This window comes from Ostrea edulis, chromosome 4, assembly GCF_947568905.1.
Source record: "Ostrea edulis chromosome 4, xbOstEdul1.1, whole genome shotgun sequence".
Lineage (NCBI taxonomy): Eukaryota > Metazoa > Mollusca > Bivalvia > Ostreida > Ostreidae > Ostrea > Ostrea edulis.
In genome coordinates, this window is record NC_079167.1 from 36,775,371 (window position 1) to 36,796,191 (window position 20,821).

General features: G+C 35.8%; 1 protein-coding gene and 1 long non-coding RNA gene across 9 annotated transcripts in view; one reads left to right on the plus strand and one right to left on the minus strand.

Moving 5' to 3' along the window:
* Window positions 1-20,821, plus strand: part of LOC125668715 (nuclear factor 1 X-type-like) — a 63,791-nt gene that overhangs the window by 24,565 nt on the left and 18,405 nt on the right. For 4 of the 8 annotated variants that reach the window (XM_048903068.2, XM_048903069.2, XM_056162525.1 and 1 more), the window contains exons 1-6: window positions 7,060-7,341; window positions 12,209-12,364; window positions 13,274-13,649; window positions 14,916-14,978; window positions 20,194-20,286; window positions 20,513-20,821. The exon at window positions 20,513-20,821 is cut by the window's right edge and continues 39 nt beyond it. In XM_048903068.2, the coding sequence (XP_048759025.1) occupies window positions 7,333-7,341; window positions 12,209-12,364; window positions 13,274-13,649; window positions 14,916-14,978; window positions 20,194-20,286; window positions 20,513-20,821 (1,006 nt within the window). In that variant the 5' untranslated portion in view covers window positions 7,060-7,332. Of the gene's footprint in view, window positions 1-7,059; window positions 7,342-12,208; window positions 12,365-13,273; window positions 13,650-14,915; window positions 14,979-20,193; window positions 20,287-20,512 lie in introns of those variants that run through there. The other 4 variants (XM_048903065.2, XM_048903066.2, XM_048903070.2 and 1 more) reach the window with 1 other exon arrangement.
* LOC125668716 (uncharacterized) overlaps window positions 1-20,821 on the minus strand; it is a 39,462-nt gene that overhangs the window by 4,702 nt on the left and 13,939 nt on the right. The window lies entirely within an intron of this gene.

Sequence of the window (20,821 nt, forward strand, 5' to 3'; positions counted from 1 at the left end):
AAGACCGAAAGTAAAGAACTACCTAATTATATTCAACCTTTTTATTTTTTATAATATGATACCATTAGCATCGGAGTATCGGTAATTTCCTTTCTACAAGTCATGAAATCATAAATTCAAGTATTTACTGTTTTCAAAATTCCTATGCTCTAAGTGGTATAATTATTCGGAACACTTGCGAAATTAGGATTGAAAAATATTCCTATGCGTTGCTGTTGACAAGAGAATTTATTTTTGAGAAAAGTGCAAATTTTGTGGGGGGTGTTAATGCCCCGGTGATGGGATCGGAGATTTCGGGGCTTATAGTTTGTCTGTTCGTCTGTTTGTCCTCAAAAACTTTTACCTAGGTCATAACTTTTGAATGGATGGTGGTAAGACTTTCATACATCACATGTATATTCCTTTTGACAATAACTTTCTTTTGGTACTATAATATTTGACCTCATTACCTTGACCGTGGAGTTTGACCTGCTTTTGAAAAACTTTAACCTCGGCTATAACTTTTGAATGGTTAGTGTTAAGGCTTTCATATTTCACCTGTACATTCCTGGTGACAAGATCTTTCTTACCTCCGCGGTGGTCCAGAGATGGAGCGCTCGCCCCGCGTGCGGAAGGTCGGGGTTCGAATCCCGGTCGTGACATACCTAAGTCGTTAAAACAGGTAGTGACAGTTCCATTGCCAAACGCTCGGCATCAGGTGTGAATGTCACGAGTCCTCGGAGATGTCCTTTAAAAACGGATGTCCCTTGTCACAGTAGGTGTGGCACGCTAAAGAACCCCCACTGTTCAATGGCCGTAAGCGCCGAGCATAGGCCTAAAGAAGCCCTTCACCGGTCTTGGTGACGTCTCCATATGACTATGAGTGAAAAATTCTCGAGAGGGACGTTTCACAAGATACAATCAATCAATCTTCTTTCTCTTTTTTTTGGTACCAAAAATACTTTGATGCCATGCGGAGGCATCAGTGTTTCAAAAAGACATTTTGTTTCTTCTCGGGTTTTAATTATATCAACTATACTCATCAGAAGAAACACATTATGCTCATTTTGAATTTGTAGAGCGAAGAACCAGAAACAACAAATAAATAAATTGCAAACTACCTCCAGAATGTCACCTTTGGCAACATATGCTGTGTTTGGTCATATTTAGATTTACATTTCAATTCTATGAAAAAACAAGATGTGTTTGTGAAACACTGATGCCCCCGGATTACAACAAAATGGAACTGTAAGACATTGTAGTCAGTTTTATAATTTCCAAGAGCTAGGCCAAGGTCAAAAGGTCAACAAATCTGGTATCATTGGAAAGGTCTTTTCACAAAAAATGTACATGCTTGATATAAAACAGTACCTCTTACGATTTGAAAGATATGGCTTATATTCGAATTGTCTAAAAGTAGGTCAATGTTATGATCAAACTTTTTGGTGTCAATGGAAAGGTCTTACCACACGGGATAAACATACTAAATATGAAAGCTTTACCTTTTATTGTGTAAATAATACGATCAAAGTTAAAGTCTTTTGAAAATTTTCAAAACCTATGTCAAGGTCACAAGGTCAACAAATCTAGAATCGTTGGAAAAGTTTTCTCACAAGAAATACACTTGATAGATATAAATGTAGTAACTCTTACAATTTGAAAGATATGGCTTATATTAGATTTTTTTTAAAGTAGGTCAAAGTTCAATGGTAAGATCACCAGGTCAAAGATGTCGGTGTCAATGGAAAGGTCTTGCCACAAATAATGCACATATCGAATATTAGCTACAATAATGTAGCCCTCTCTTGGGGGTGGGTGGGGGGTGGTGGGGGGAGACGTATCCCGAAAACGTCAGAATGAAAAAATCGGATAGGGCTACATTAGTGCAGCTAATCAAATATAAAAGGTCTACCTTTTATGGTGTAAAAAATATTACCGACGTTTAAAGTTTTTTTGCCTCAGACAGACGAATTGGCCAAAAACTAGATGCCCTCGAATCTTCGATTCCGGGGACAATTTTTTTAATCACATGTCACAGGTATACTGTCTAACATAAGAATGTACAGTAAAGTAGAAGAAAATTATTTTCAACGTTCTTTTTTCGCCCAAATTGCCAGAGAAATCATACTTATTATGTGCCCATTTTCTTTCTTTTTCATGAATTAATCTATCTCGACCGAACCCAACAGAACATCATTTCATCCCATGGTATACTTTTCGGCCGAGTCGACATACAATCCTCTGATGACATGCCTAGACATTGGTAATGGTTAATTTGAAATTCATTACTGACCTGCAAACAGCAGCCCTACCAGCATTGTAGTGTGCCTGGACATACATCCCGTTCTGTGATCATATAATCTAGTTATTGTAGCAAGTATATTTTTAAAGAAATACTCGTTTTCTCTCATTAGATGCAGTGATGATCATCATAGTTTTTTTTATCAGTCTTATTCAAAGTGCATATCAAGATCAACTCCATACGAAAACTAGATGCTGTCATAAGACAGCAATACCCGCACGCAAGTGTTTGCCTTATACTCTCCACCGTACTCGTGCAACTGACGAAGAAGTCACAATTTAGTTACCATATAACATATACTCTTGCTACATATGTCAAGATGCATTGAGTATCCAGTTCGGCAAGTGCCCCATCTTTATTCCATAATTGTTGAAATATATTTAAATCAACTGAGGTCCTGACCCCTAAACCATATGATTACACTCCGGTTGCACATATCAGATACAGTGAGTATTCTGATGAGCAAGTGTCCTGGCGTCATCCCAACCCCCATCATTTTTTATTGTTCAAATATCTTTAAAATGGTTGATATTCCATCCAACCCTTAAAATATATATATTCTTGTTGCACATGACAGAATGCACTGAGCACCAGGTTTTTGTTCGTCATTTTCCCACTCCAATTGCCGTCACCGAGAAAAAGAAAATTCCGAAAACTTATTGCACATCCAAAGGACACCAGTTATCTCCCAAAGGATTATTTGGCTACTGCATATATAAAATGTAAGAGTTCGGGAAACAAAGTTTTCTACAGAAAAGCGTAGTTTTTCAACCTCCAATTGGCCACCAAGGTGAAAATGGAAATTCCGAAACCTGATTGCACATTTACAGGACAGCACCACCCATCTTCCCCCAAATTATTTATCTACTGAGTAAATGGTAAGGGGGCGGGGGGGGGGGGGTCTGTGAACCAGGTTTTGGTGGAAATACGTCGTTTTCGACCCCCATTTAGCCCCCCAGGGTGAAAATGAGAATTCGGAATCTACAGGACACCCCCAATCATCTTCTAAGAGACTAGTACTGTGTCAAATGTAAGGGCTTCAAAAAGACTATTTGACTAAGTACTAGTACTGTGTAAATTGTAAGGGCTTCAAAAAGACCATTTGGCTAAGTACTAGTACTGTGTAAAATGTAAGAGGGCTTCTGGAAACCTGGCCCTGAGACAATGAAACAAATTCAGACTTTAGTCAAAATTCTAATTACTTATAAGATATTCATTACTTTTGAACTGAAACTCTTAATGTACTGACGCTAGAAAATTGACGAACGGATATCGAATAACAATTGTAGATTAAAATGATTGACTTCTCGATACATTCCATCGCAATATTCATATTTTTGTGAATAAAAAATTCCGAAACCTTATTGTGCGTCTACAGGACACCACCAATCATCTTCCAGACGACGATTAGGTTACAGTGTAAAATGTACCAGGAGTTCTGGGAACCGGGTGTTTTTTAGAAAAAACATCGGGGTTTTTTAACCCCAGGGTAAAATTTAAAATTCTGAAACCTTATTGCACATCTACAGGGCACCACCCATCATAATTCAACAGATTTATTGGTTACTGTTGATGATAAAAGAGGAGTTTGAGGAAGAAGAGTGACAGACGGACCAGGGTAACAACAATATACCTGAACTTTCTTTAGAAAGTGTGGGTGTAAAAAGTCCCATCTAATCAAAATTAAATTCTTTGATCCGTCCATTGAGCATATTTATCCGCCGTTTATATAAACATTTGAATTTGATTGTAAATATGTTGTAAGACTTCTCCGCACGGTACAGTTTGTAAAACATTTGTATTTGTTCCACATTTTGTCAAGGATATGCTCAATGGGCGGATCAAGGATTTTTTTTACAACGTTTTTCAAATACAATCCATTTAGAAAGATTATTTTATTTCTGGGAATTAGATTTGAGCTTCATGCGCAGGGCGCGTCGTGTGGTCCACAGAACTTTGGTCATGCTATAATGATAGTAATTAATCATATTGTAACTTCAGAAGCAATTTGTTGTTTTTAAAATGTTAAAGAACGCGACGACTAGTACACTAGATTGTCTTTTTGTACATTGTACTAAGTTTCGGAAAGTAGCGTGAATGCAGAGATTCTCACGATTTGATACACTTGTTTGAAAACACTTTTAAAACAGTGTATCCTCCTTGTGCAGTGGAGGCTAAAGTGTTAAAGAAGGAAATTTGATATAATTAACAATACTTACTTTCATTCATATGTCGATTCGATATATCACAGTGAACTCGAAAAAAAGTTGTCCATAACTGCCTCAACTTTATGACAAACGGGATGGCTTCAGCTCTCCGTCGTCAACTTCCCATATGAATGTAGCAATATTCCATTATCACCTGCACACGGTGTTTACGTCTCTCAACTGATTAGATACGCAAGAGCATGTTCTGCGTATGATCTACTGACAAATTAGTTGATGTTACAGGGGTTTCAACAATCTTGTTTAAAGTAAGCATTTAGCAAATTCTATGGTCCTTATAGTGATCTAATTTGCACATATAATCTGTCGTTAGGATGAATGCTGTCTGGCGTGTTTCATACCAATTGTAAGGCCGTTCTTTACATACTGATTTTAACTACTGATTACTCCGTTTACTGATAAGGATATAGGGCTCACGGCGGGTTTGACCGGTCAACAGGGGGTACTTACCCTTTCTAGGCACTTGAACCCATCGCTGGTGATTCCAGGGGTCCGTGTTTGCTCAACTCTTTATTTTGTATTCTTTATGGTATGTATGTGCATAAAATCTTTAAAGCTGTCTGAATTACATTGATCTTCGTTGACGCTATTTAAAGACATTTCACTATTTCTAAGATCCGCCGCTCCCCCTCTTTCTATATTATTTTTGTTTGTGCAGATTTTTCGGCATAGCTACACCACTGACATTTTGCAGGACAATGTACAGACACCCCACCCCCATGGCCCCATCTACATATCAAGGGTATCTATAGACATACAGGACAATGTACAGACACCTCACCCCCATCTACATATCAAGGGTATCTATAGACATACAGGACAATGTACAGACACCTCACCCCCATCTACATATCAAGGGTATCTATAGACATTCGAGGGTCTTTGGGACAGTGATACGTAATGCTTTTTAGGAATGTGTGTACAAACATTCTGGGAGGAATTGCCATTACTTAAAGCGATACACGTCACTCGTCGACACTCTTCCCGTACAGAAACATAAGTCAACCGTGATAAAACATTTAATTTACTCATGTTAATATGGTCATTGCATTGTTCATAAATGTATACTAAGTCTTTCAATTTCATATACGGTATGGCAAGAAATCTGGATAAGTCTTAGAATTATTGGCTGGAGTTTTGGGGTGGGGGACGCTCCTCTTTAAGGATTAATGTTACACCAGAGAAATTTGATATGGGTGAAAAGTTGGGGATATGTGCAACAGTATTCTGAAATTTGAAAACTTTCAAATTTACTTTATTTAATCAGAAAAATGCAATTTTAGTAGAAAGCAATCGGAAAAAACCCCTGCTGGACTTGAACCCGCGATATACAGTTCAGCATTCAACGTACTTTTACTAGAACATTTCTACATGTATGTAAGAAAAAAAATATTAAACAGGTTCATTTTCTCTTCTAAAACAGTGAATCGATTGGTGATGGTTATATGAAGTGTAATGTCCTAATGAATTTACAAAGACTTTCAATATCCATTTTCTTTTCACTTTGCAAAAAATTCTTCTTCTTTAAAAACAAAATCTGCACACTGATATAAAATAATTGACCAAAAAAAATTGATAAACAATTTATGATACGATAAATCCCTGGTGTTTTGGTCTGCCCCAATCTGAATATGGTTCCATAAGTTTGAGACTTATGACATGGAGGGTTTTGTTGTTCTTACTCCCCAAGTTGAATGTTGACGACATAGGTTATAGGTCTATTCTTGAAAAATAGTTTACTAAAAGGTGTATATTGGATAATTTTCGGAGCGAAAATAACCTTCAAAGGACTCGGAAGTTTCGAAATGTACATTGGCAGGGGAAGGTGTGTCATGGGCTAACATTCACTTATGATTTCATATGGATAGGAAATTTGAATGGAATTCATGTGTATAAGAGGGCCACTGATTGAATATATACATGTGCGTAGTAGGTCATAGTGTATATTGAACAAGGATATTTTACAGAGGTCTTTATTCTGATTAAAGAATCAACTATTTAATAAATCATTGCTACCATTGTAAGACCAATGTTGAAGATGAAAAATGTTTTTATTTGATTGTCCTTTATACAAACATATAAAAAAAAAAGTATTCAAAAATATCATATGATTAGATCTGTATCTTGTTTACTGAATCCTCTCAATATTGTCTATATAAAAGAAATTTGTTTAAATATATGTCATAGACTCTTTATACCTTAGAAATAAAGGATTGTTACAATTATAATACCATGTAACACAATATCTATGTATTTTATAGATCCACTACATGGCTAACAGAACTTGCATGTGCTTTAAAATAATACTAAGTGCCAATAAAGAATTGATATTGAAATCTACATGTTATTGCAAACAACGTATTTGAACCTAATGATTTAGATGCTTGAAATTAAAAAATAGTTTTTTTTCAAACAACATCCCTTAAAAAAAATTTCTTTTAACAGTTACATTCAATTTCTTTGATGAAAAAATGCGATTTTATGAATGAATGACGAATTTATTATACGTGTATGCATTGACCAGTCAATCAACTTCTGACAGCTCCGTTGATTGGTCTAACGCCCCGAAGTGCTGACCCTATTCTCCAAATAAGGAATGCGACAACAACAATAGTCCCGTCTTCAAAACATACTACGCCACAGTAGATATTCGAGGAGAACTCGGGGTCAGGGAATTCGTTGGCTTTTTTCCCAGTCACAGTGCCAGAAGAAGACCGTAATAATATCCGAAACATCATCCATGAAAACAGTGATTTAAAAGTACATCGGATAAATTTCTCATGAGGACGAAACGAACGCACAAATGGATGTGATAGTTAGCAAAAGATGACCATGGTATAGTATTCTGGTTTCCTCCGCGCTAATAGTGAACTTCTGAGAAAGTTTTAATTTCTATTATTTGGTTGAAAGGGTTTTATAGTCTATATCTAAGTACTTTGTAGTTGTGTGTAGTTTTATGTGAGCAGAATGGGGTGTATATTAGCTATAAAACGTTTAAATGCAGTAATAACTCTAGGGATTATTTTTTTCAAAATGGCTGCCGAATTTTCCCAAATCGTGTTGTAACGTGCCTGTCAAAATGCATTTCCTCGATATTATACTCTTTAGCCTCACAGACAAGTATAAAAGAGTTGTAAATGGAGAAAGGGACACGAAATTTTCATTTGCAACTTTAAAAAAATGACATAGATTCCGAAAATTGGAGAAATTTTGCTGCAGGGCCTCTTACATCCACTAGAACATTACACACAGGGGTATGGGCAGTGTTATGGCTGTACATAAAAATGTTGGTATGTGTATGGAAGCACACACTGCGCAGATACAGATATCCATTCATTAACTATCACCTGAATTATAAACTTTCTCAAAGACTTTTACAAGCATTGCAAAGTGAAAAGCTATAAATCTTTACAGCATTCAGCACTGCAAGTGTGTATGTCAACAAAATGGCAAAAAATAAACTGTTTCAGAGTACAAATATGAACACAAAGTTTATATGATATACTAATAAACTCATCCATCCCGTCTGAAAGCATTGAAGTTTATGAAAATTACTCCTATTCTTGTGACATCCCTACTATCAGCCAGCAACTTGCACAGAGATCGTAATCTCACAGGAGGAGATGATTGTAATTCATCATGAATGTAAACCAGAACCTGTAATGATGTATCAGTCATATTGATAGGAGTGGAGTAAGTACCTGCTAATGAAAATCCCCCAGCTCTTAAATCACAAAGACAAAGATCACATTCTATAGCTATATGTTCAATACCCAGATATATATTGTAGTCATTTTTATCAATGTGTGAAGGGGCTATATTGCAAGACATTTTATAAACATTCAGGTATTTAGCTGCACTCCACATGATGTAGAAAGCGTGGAAACTGTATCTAATCATATGTCCAAGAAATTGAAAACATATCGATTTGGTTTGTCTGCCCCACTACGTCTCGATGTCCATCTGTCTGTTCTTGGTTTGTGTGCACACCTATCTTTAACTTTTGATCTATACAAGATAGAGACACCATATGTTGTACTTGATGTAATAAAAGGTCAGGGTCAGAGCTTTGATTTCAAGGTCAAAGAGATCAATTGGGCCTGGTCATAGTTTGGAATATAGTGATCAACAAGCATGTTTTAATTGATTTTGAATGTTTGTTTGTTGTACTTAAACCACAAATGTTACTTTGTTAAAGCTCCTGCCAGATAATGAAGTCTACCGTTAGGATAAATGTCAAATTGCATTCATATTGAATACACATCCAGACTAACTGACAGGCCTCTAGTTATCAAATGAAGTGAATCATTTTGTGCACCAATAAGCATCATCATGATCATGCATATAATACATTATCAAAATTCTTAAAGCTTAAATTAGCTCGCCTGAAATTTGTTTATTTGAATTTTTCATATCAAAATTTGTCTATCAGTTGTCTAGCAGGCTTTGCAAAAATGTTCCTTTGGCATGACTAATTGGAAAAGACACATTTAACTTTGCAGCAAAAACAGCTGCAAAATGGCTTCATGTATGCAGAGTCATAAAGTGATGGCACTAATGTTCTTGTGGTCTTGAAGGAGTGGTGTTGCTTTTTCAATTACATTAGGATTGTTTTAATTAAGAAATCTGGACTAATTGCACAATGGAAAAGAGCATGCACCAGAAAATGTAAGGTTTACACAGTATTTTTGAACTGCTTAAATCAAATATTATCCTCAGATAATCATATTATCTACATAGAAAATCAGCACAAATATTTTACTATGTAATGTTATGTTTGAAATCTTTCGTTATATTGGTAAATGACATCAAAGCAGTGCAGAGCATGGATATCAGTCTCACATGGGTCAAATTGGTCTCTACAGAGCTTCCACAAAAAATTTAAATGTTTCTGAGCTTGAAGCACTAGGATTTTCAACTGAGTTTTGGGTTGTTTTTTTTAAATATGGCTGCATTTGGACAGCCATGAAACTGAAATTAAGGTGTTTTTTTCTCTCTCAGAATTATAAGAATTACCATCATTGTTGCTATGGCAAGGATAGTATCAACTTCTATTAAAAGTCTTCATTCTTATGATTTGACTTCCAATTCACCCATGGGGATCCGGGTTGGAATAGGTCCTCTGACCCCCTTGCTTGTCGTAAGAGGCAACTAAATGGGGCGGACGGTCCTTCGGATGAGACCGCAAAAACCGAGGTCCCATGTCACAGCAGGTGTGGCACGATAAAGATTCCTCCCTGCTCAATGGTCATTAGCGCCGAGCATAGGCCTAAATTTTGCAGCCCTTCACCAGCAGTGGTGACATCTCCATATGAGTGAAATATTCTCGAGAGGGACGTAAAACAATATGCAATCAATCAACCAATACGGAAATTTCGGGATGTGCCAGAACGACCGATTATATTTGACGTTTATACAACACGGTCACGTGATAATAACCAATTGTAGGGCAAAGTTGACATCAATATAAATAGTGTGGTGCTAGCAGACGGTCTGTAAAGAGCTATGCGCAGTCCCACGATGACGATCCAAGTCACTATTGGTCCTTAGTACCTGGGTGTAAATTACTTGGAAGGGAAAAGGTGCATATAGGCGCATATCATTGGATGCAAGGCGTGAAGTTTTACCGATATCCTCAAAATATTCCCTAGATTTATTTCCATAGCCAACTCGCATATTTTAATCAAATGCATTTTTCTATAAAATGGTTGTAGTGATTCTTTCCTTTTAAAGATAGCATTTAAATGCAGAAATTTGATAGAAATTGAAGAACCCCATGCTTGTTTACTTAGTTGTTATTGTAATCCGGAAGTGAAATGCCCTACAAATCACGTTCAACGTGCGATAAAAGTCAGAGTGGATCCGTATCTCAGAAGTCCCGTATTGACTGTGTTATTTTTAGAATTGTCTGAGGCTTTTGTTAGTGAGTTTGTGTGAAACCTTTATCTCATAATTTTCATACAGTTTTATTTTTATTTAAATAGGCCTATCGTATTGTGGGGATCCGGGTTAGAATAGGTCCTCAGTACTCCTTGCTTGTCAAAAGTGGCGACTAAATGGGGCAGTCCTTCAGATGAGACCGCAAAAACCGAAGCCTCGTGTCACAGTAGGTGTGGCACGAAAAAGATCCCTCCCTGCTTAAAGGCCGTAAACATCGAGTGTAGGCCTAAATTTTGCAGCCCTTTACCAGCAATGGTGACACCTTTATATGATTGAAGTATTCTTGAGTGGGACGTTAAACAATATACAATCAATCATTTAATTCTATACTTTTAATATTCAGTTCTTTAAACTTTACATTTATTTTCTTATGTCCTCTTCATTTTAATTTACTATAATCAGTCAGAGGTAATCTGATTTGATAATTAAATAGAGAAAGAAAAAAATGAGAAAATATAGCCCTATTCGTCTGCTTAATTATTCCAACTAGAAAGATTAGCCACTCATAGTGAATGATGCTTATGACCTGAGGGTACATTATAATCTTAACCTTGACCTTAGGATCATTTGGACAAGGATGAAGGTCAATGAGGAAAAAAGTGTTAAATTTATATCTAAAAGTCATCTCTTTGTAAAATGGATTATTCACTCAATAGGACACAATATATTAATTAAACATGACATGAAGGGTTGTGATGATATTCAATTAAGGTCATTTTGATAAGGTCAGTGTGTTATGAAATATTGTCTTGCCCACATGTACTGTACGATTGCTTGTGTGGTAATACATGAAAGGTGAAGATAACGAACAGTGATCAATCTCTTAACTCCCATAAGCAATACAAAAATACATATGACAGTTGTGAATTTGCCTGAAGATTTGCAGTTATAAAGTCGCACCCCTATTTTATCATGGGCCACTACTATACAACAATTCTGAGAGTTCTGTTGGTCACATATCTTCAACCAGGAACAGAAATTATTGGAGAAAAATGAAAATGGCATTCAAAATAGATTTGCGGGTAACTTGTATTCCAGGAATGATAGGCAGGTACTAAATTCAAACACTTATTTTGATTGGTTGTATAGTACAAGCAAGTTCGCCAATATATTTTGGTTGGGTTTCAGCACCAGTGGATGTCTTAATCCTTGTCCAAGGTTATTGGAAAAGGTGAAGATCACTTGCTTTGACAGATTAGAAATTCCTGGAGCAAGGACATTTAGATAAGTTTAGAAGGTGTCTTGACATTGCAATATTTGAAATAAAGCCCAGTTTGGGTGTTCCCCACAGGGCTATAGGTCCAGTTAAGACAGCTCTTGTTTACAGTCTATTTAACAGGCATTATTCAGTTTGTCTGTTCACCTTGTTTCATGTTGTTCAGTTTGAAGAAAAAAACAACATATGATAATATCTTTATTTACATGTGATGTTTAAAAGGTATTCTTGTAAATTTTGATTTCCTACAAATTGCGATGTACTTGTGAGTCAACACGATGCAATAGTCATGATTGCTCTCTCGAATGTACCTGGTTTATAGCTTTCCATTTTTATTTTGACGTGATGTTAGAAGTTTCCGCAATGTGATGTCACACTGGTGTTGTTATGTCATAACATCAGTGAGATTTTGAAGATTTTTTCTTTACAGAAAAGGATATTGGAATATGAATATTAGATTGCTTGGACCTTTAGTCCAGATTAGTTACAGTGTTGGATGATGTTAGTAAAATGAATGTCTTTCATGGTGTATTTCTGTCATTGTAGGACGAGTTCCACCCCTTCATCGAGGCTTTGCTGCCTCATGTGAAGGCTTTCTCCTACACATGGTTTAATCTACAGGCAGCCAAACGCAAATATTACAAAAAACATGAGAAACGGATGTCAATGGAGGAAGAAAGAAGAGTGAAAGAAGAATTACAGGTAATTTTTATATCAATGAACATCAGACTTTGAAGATAGATTATTAGTTTCAGTATGTAGATTTTTTCAAAGACAAAGTTTTTAACAAGAAAATACTGAAAATGTATTAATGTTACAGTATACAGTTACATATGCATTCTTAGGCCACCTTAAAAGAAATGTTAGCTTGCCCTATCCTGGCCCAGCATTTAAAATAAGGGTAGTTAGGTAGTAGGGAATTTTTTTTAACAATGCTAAACTTTTAATGTTTATCAAACACAGCATCGTTTTGCTGGCACATGGCTTGTTGTTAGCATCAGCTATTTAATGTTGGTCCCCAAGATAGTTCTCATTATGTGATCTTTTATAAGTTCAGCATTTGGTATGATCAAGTAGTTGCAGGTGTAAAATTAAAACTGGTGTCAATGGTTTGAGAATAATCCGGAATGTTGAAAAAAGTATCAATTCTCGTAGACTAAAAGCAGTTTTGTCAGGTTTCTTTTTTTTGTCAGTCGGTTAGGAGAGAGAAAACAGACAAATTTTTAAAGGTGGCCCTACACATGAATTTTAAAATGATACAAATGAATCGCTTTAATATCACATCCAATAAGAGCCTTGTGAATCACAATTGGCAGTACTTGTTGTACAGGTCTCTCATGAAACAAAAATCGGGATGACTAAACAAGTTTGAAATGATGAGTTGGTAAAGGACATGTTGTATGTAAGCACAAAGTACAAATTAGAGAAGGTACACATCATATGCAGGAGTTGATATGAACATTGTCACTAGTTCAGAACTTACTTGGTTGCATGGCATTTTTTGTACCAGTATTTAAAGCATCAGCTTGTCTATATGATTCCATGATATCCCATTTAGCACATTGTACATTCATAGTATGACAAAAAAAGAATTATACACATCTTTTCCAGAACGAAAAACCAGAAATCAAACAGAAATGGGCTTCAAGATTGTTGGCAAAATTACGGAAAGATATAACTCAGGAATGTCGAGAGGACTTTGTGCTAAGTGTGACTAACAAAAGACCTCCAATATGCGTGTTGAGTAACCCAGATCAGAAGGGCAAAATGCGTCGTATTGACTGCCTACGCCAGGCAGACAAAGTGTGGCGTTTGGACCTGGTGATGGTGATTTTGTTTAAAGCTATTCCACTAGAAAGCACGGATGGAGAGCGTCTGGAGAAATCCATGGACTGTGTTAATCCTTTGTTGTGTGTGAATCCGCATCATATAAGCGTTTCTGTGAGAGAATTAGACCTGTACCTTGCAAATTTTATTCACAGTTATGGTAAGTTATGAAAGAAAGAAAAAAGTATTTCCTTCAGAATTTGCCATATTTTGATACCACTCTTTTTTGAAGTGTTTTGGGGTATGTATAGCAGGGATATTGCTTCATGGTTGCTTAGTTGTCTGTAGTGAGAAATTTTACCTAGGCCCCCAAAACAAGGTTTCCCAGAAGATGAGTATCGTAGCATTATCCTATGTTTGTAGGGGAGGACTACGATATTCCGAAAGATCTTTTCCACTGTGCAAATATAACGCAATTGCTAAAGAAAATGACCTGTTTTCCAGTTATTATATACCCCGAAATCTTGATTCATATTCAACAAATCAACTTTTTATCTATCAAATCAAAAAAATAAAACACAGTATGTTTTTACTGCTTAAGTTGCATTTATGTATAAAAAGAGCAAATATTTTGAAAGTTCATCTTTTTACCATATGTAGTTTCTGTTTCTGTCAATTCTACATTTCAGACACATTTCAGTTACATTAGGTATTGAATGACATGCTTACAGGTTAATCTTGTATTTCTGTTTGAAACCTAACCCCTTATGATTAACTAGGGCTACTAAATTTTAGAATTAAGTGGCGCAGGTGACTACTATAAACTAAGATTGTGAAGCAACGTCCCGGGTATAGGATTTGCCACATCTGTCCATCCTTGCCACTATTTCCATATGGGCTATATACAATAACTTACAGAGTGACAATAAAAGCTTATACATTGCTCAATGGTTGCTTATGGCCAGGTGATGTGTAATGACCCTAACTCAAGGTCATTTAGCCTAGGTGACTGGTAAAAATGTTCAAAAAATTTGTAAAGTTCATAACTTTGTAACACAGAAACATTAGACTAGTACTTTGCAGAAAGGTTGCTTATGGCCAGATTGTGTGAAATGACCCTGACCCAATTCATTTTGCTGAGGATAAGGTTATTTAGAATCAATAGTGTGGTATTGTAGTATGGTCTTTAAATATTGTGAAAGTTTGTATGAATGTGGCATTCAAATATGTTTTACTTTGAATATGCCCAACTTTGGATGAGTCCTATGGTGTTTAGTCCCATTCCTACAGGTCTATTTACTTTATACTTGAGATCTTGAAAGGAATTCAAACATGCAATTCCTACCCTGCTTAGTTACATTTGTTTCATGTTGCAAATTTTGGTAGCTTTCAACTTCATTATAAAAAAGCATTTAAATGCCAAATTTTAAAAAAAGGACTTCATTTTCTGAATGTTGTTATCATTGAAAGTTTATTCTCTTTCCAGTTCCTGACCCCCGAAATGATTATGTGGACTTGCAACAAATGAACAGTGACCAAGATATCAAAGGTAGATTATTAAGGCTATAGAGATATCAAAGGTAGATTGTAAAGGCCTATAGAGATATCAAAGGTAGATTGTTAAGGCATATAGAGATATCAAAGATAAATTATTAAGGAGGTATGCTACACCAGAGAGATTTGATGTAGATGAAAAGTGGAGGATATGTACAACAATATTTTGAAGTTGAAAATTTTCAAATTTACTTTATTTTGTCAAAAAATAGTTTTAGTAGAAGGTAATCTGAAAAAAATTAAAAACTCCTGCTGGACTCGAACCTGCGACCTACAGTTCAGCAGTCGGTATTCAAACCTACTGAACTACTCGGCTAGGTATTTAAATGGAAAAGGAGAAGACAAATATTGCTGATATCTATTTTTTCATCCATGTTTTTAAAGGAAGTCAGCCATTATGACGATGTAGAGTACTACCTTAAGGCCTCTAGAGATATCAAATGTAGATTATTAAGGCCCATAGAGATGTCAAAGGTAGATTATTAAGGGCTATATAGATATCAAAGGTAGATTGTTAAGGCATATAGTGATATCAAAAGTAGATTGTTAAGGCCTATAGTGATATCAAAGGTAGATTGTTAAGGCCTATAGTGATATCAAAGGTAGAGTATTAAGGCCTATAGAGGTATCAAAGGTAGATTGTTAAGGCCTATAGAGATATCAAAGGTAGATTGTTAAGGCCTATAGAGATATCAAAGGTAGATTGTTAAGGCCTATAGAGATATCAAAGGTAGATTGTTAAGGGCTATAGAGATAACAAAGATGTGTGTTTTATTTGTGTGACTGTCACAGTGACTGTTGTCACAGTGACTGTTTTATAAAACTGGAATTGGGGTTTTGGTGTTGAGTAATCTTTGCAGAAGATAAACCAGAAGTAATATTGAACATACTATTATGGTGCTGAAGGATCGGGTACACTATCTAGTTGTATATAATTACTATTATGGTGCTGAAGGATCAGGTACACTATCTAGTTGTATATAATTACTATTATGGTGCTGAAGGATCGGGTACACTATCTAGTTGTATATAATTACTATTATGGTGCTGAAGGATCGGGTACACTATCTAGTTGTATATAATTACTATTATGGTGCTGAAGGATTGGGTACACTATCTAGTTGTATATAATTACTATTATGGTGCTGAAGGATCGGGTACACTATCTAGTTGTATATAATTACTATTATGGTGCTGAAGGATCGGGTACACTATCTAGTTGTATATAATTACTATTATGGTGCTGAAGGATCGGGTACACTATCTAGTTGTATATAATTACTATTATGGTGCTGAAGGATCGGGTACACTATCTAGTTGTATATAATTACTATTATGGTGCTGAAGGATCGGGTACACTATCTAGTTGTATATAATTACTATTATGGTGCTGAAGGATCGGGTACAATATCTAGTTGTATATAATTACTATTATGGTGCTGAAGGATCGGGTACAATATCTAGTTGTATATAATTACTATTATGGTACTGAAGGATCGGGTACAATATCTAGTTGTATATAATTTGCAATATTTTTAATACATGTATCTGGGCAAGTTGCATATTCTCTTTTCAGTTTTGATCAACTCAATGTAGAAAATGTTACTTTATTATGGTGTGACAATGAGTACTTTTAATTATATGTGTACTAGTAGAGGAGCAACACTGCGGCAATATTACGATCGTATTGATTGAAAGCCTCTATGATACACTTATCATCACAGAGTTGTCGAAAACTTTCAGTCTCAGCAAGTCCAGTAGAAATTTCTCTGGGTCGAAAACTTGCTAGAAAATGTCGGTCCTTATGACCATTTACAAATGCGATTATGTGAGAGTTTGGGATGCACACATGAAGATCAATCAAACAACATGGCCACATGGCTGATTCAATTTGTTGAAGGTTCTGTACCCAGTAAGAAAAGACTGTTCATATTAGCTCAGTGGTAGAGCATTTGCTTGGTAACTGGGAAGTCTTGAGTTTGAGCCCCGCTTGTACCCTGGCCACGTTAAACCTAAGATGTAAGTATGGGTAATGGGTAGTGATTGTTCCTTTGTCAAACACTCGGCATTTAGAAGTGAGAATCGTGGGTCTTTCGGATATATTAAAAACGGAGGTCCCGTGTCGCGGCAGGCGTTGATATGTTAAAGATACCTCGATGGTTGGAAAACTGACTACGTTTGACTGGATATGAGTGGTAGATGCATTACTGTTAAAAACAATAAATGGCATTTTGATGTATTTTTTTTCCTGTGCAATATAAGGTACATGTATCTGGTCTGACGAAACTTTGTCTGGTCTGTAACTATGTCTAACCAAATGTCTGACAGTGATTTAAAAACTTGGACAACTCTGTCATCAATATGATATTGTGATACAGTTGTAAGTTATATTATGTCATTCATATTGAATGATTCTGGATGTGGCATAAGTTTAAAAGTATTTGGAACCCTTGATAGTCTGGTAATTTTTATTTGTTACTTTTGAACAGTTCATGAACTATATGTAAATAGAATAGGTCGTGTGATTTTTACCTTTTACTTAGGGGGAAGACTAAATGTGCTACCACTACAAACTAAACAATAGAAAACTATGAAATCGGAAGATATTAAAGTAATAAAAACTGTATTGTGATACATTATCATATCACATGTTCATATCATGAATCATATTGTACTGTGAGATAGCTGCAGTTCATTACTAAGCTCTGTGTCAGGGTAGCTTACCTGTATGATGGACATAGTTATATCTGATGCTGTCTTTAAAAATATGTTTACCTGTTTTAAGTAACATGAACTTTTAGTGAAGGAAATTTGAACTGTTTATTTGTCCTCATTTCATGCACAACAATCTGACGGGTTACACTAAATTTGTAGATACATGTATTCTGGGAAAAAACTTCCTCTATATATACTAGGTATTCTATCCTATATTCAAAAGAAAGGTGTCTATTTTGAATGATGAAATGGGCATTAGTTTCCTCAAGGATTGAGGAAACTGAAATAGCATTTTACTTACCTTTGAATAGGTTTTACAACAGGGAAAATTTACATATTATATTATGAACTATTGACTGATATTGACCCCAACCCACCCACACACTCGCACACCTTGATGCTCATCGGACTTCCAAGGTACACGTTAGTTTGATATTAGCTGAATACACAGATTAATTGTTAATAATTATACTGTGAGGGTGACACTTTGTATGTTTTTGATAAGATGTGTACATATGATTATTCGACTTTTCCATTTGAAACTTATCAGTAATTGACGACAATAAAACGTTTATCTCATAGTGATCAATGCGAGAGATGCATGCATTCAAAATAATTCACAACTTGATTGCATTGTCCAGGTTAGATTACAAATTTTATCCAGATTACTTGAATATTGTCACATAATGTATCGTGTCAATGGAGTAGGTGCCAACTTGCCGCAGTTGAAAGTCAATCTGTTAACAAGAGTTGTCTCCCTTTACAGGGAGAGAAGGGTCCCTATAGTGTCCTGCTCCTGTGTTTGACTTTGTAACATTTTTTTTTTTTTATTTTGTAACAGACTTTGCTATCATTGTGTTAACTGTTATGCAGTAGATTGATTTCTTAATGAAATGTTTTTTGTCATAAAAGTATTATGTGAAATAGATCTGAAGTAGTGGTCAAGCCTTCCCCCTCACCAGAAAAACCTATGGAGAGGATTGGCCTTGGTAATCTATGCAGTTTTAAAGTCTACCAACAATGAATGCTTAGTTATAAATCTTAATCAGGAATTAATGTTTTAAATTTGAACAAACTAAAAGGAGAAATATAAATTCAAGGGTATAACACTGCGCATTCAGGAACACAAGACATAAAGTGTACTTGACCCTAATAGAATTTAAAATCAATTAATTAAATGAATATATCCAGCATAACACACACACACACACACATATATATATATATATGTTCTCTGTGTGGTGCTAATTTGTGTACTGATAAATCTACCCACAGGTCGACCGAAGCAGGAAATTTAAATAAAACCGTAGTGATTTTTTTGTATGTAATGTCAGCTGTGAAGCTAGACCAGATATTTGTCAGGAGGTGTGGTACACACACAACACTATACACCAAAAAAAACCCATCTGTACACAAAATCAGCAGACATTATTTATGTTACCCCCTTGGGAAATTATAGCAGGAAAATAATATGTGTAGAAAGAACAGATGATGTACTGTTCTTACAATTAATAAAAAATAGTGTGGATATTATGGGTGAAATAAAGGTGTTTGTCATTGAAAATATCTGTATAAAAGTATTATACACGTATATTCATTGATGTTTACTGAGTTGGACTGAAGTATGCAGTGCTTTATTGGTCACTCAGAACTGTGAAAAGAAGGAATCAAATCACACATAATATTTTAAAGAAGATTTCTATCTTCAAAAGATGATCAGTACGAGCGGAATGCATGCGGAATGTGAATGCACATTTACACATGGTTGATATCAAATGAATGTATAGAGACTACTGGGTCAGTGTAATGTTTCCCTTGGAGGTGTATGGGAGTGTGCTGCTTTGTAGGTGATGTTACATCTGACATTGACATGCTAGTGTGTGGGACGCGTACACATGTACAGCATGATGTGAAAGATTTCTCTCAAAAGTATAAATATATCAATTGTGGGGAGGGAGCTGATAAGAATAATAAAAAAAATCTGCTGATCAAGTACGAAAAGAGGAAAAGAGCAGGGCAGGCACACACAGCATTGATCAATCTTCAGTAATGCTCACATGTGCAGGCAGTCTGCATACATACCACAATCAATAATTGACAGAAAGAAAATGTGTTAATACTGTGCTAGATAAACTAGGGTGCATCCAAACATCAATGACCATTACTGCCCAAGGTTTTACTCGTATTTGACCAATGACAAAAAATATTGTTTTCAAAAATGTTTTGTGATTTCTGTATGTTTTTCAAATGATGTGGGGTATTGTGCTAGTGTGGAATTTCTGACAACTGGGCTATTTCAAAATGTTATTAAGATTAATCATAGAAAAAAAATTGTCTTCCTAAATTAAGAATACTGGCACAATAAAAAAAAAACTCATAAAAACTTCAACACAAAGTAAACTCTGAATATTACTGTATTTGTATGGTATAAAATCTACATAAAGCAGAAAATATTCCTATTCAGTAATAATGTGATGTATTGTTTTATGTTTCAGTGCCTGGAAATATCCATTCTGGCGTTTCTGGAAATGACAGCATCATGGCAACAGGAGTGTTCTCGGCACGAGAGTTACTGAGGGTCACACGGCGTAAGTTTCAGTTCATTGTTACATTCCATTTGTACATTCTATTACAAGTGCATGATCTTACAATAGAGGTGCATGTTACATAACATTACACTATTGGGTAAGTAGAAAGGGGTCCAGGAAATGAAGTAAACTAAAGAGCTGTAAATGCATGTAGAAGGGTCATCATACTATTATGTGGATAATTTGTGTATCGCTGTAATAGGTTAATTTCTGGGATTTCTTCCAGCTTCTATAATGATGCCACCTAACGGAACACACTCCATGCTACCTCCACAGAAGCAGATGGATAGTCCAGGTAGTTATTATAACTACAGTCCCCACCCCCAGGATCAACCCATGGGCTCCGGGATGCACCCTGGTATGTCCAATGGACAGTCTGCCCTGAGCCCTTCAGGGCATCCTCACAAACGTCTGAAACGCAATACTATCAGCTCGATCTCATCAGCCGACGAAGACGCGGAAAGTGTTGGGGATGAAAGTGAAAGTATGAGCAGCTACTATGGGAAATCCTCTTCTACGCTGAACAGCAGCGGGT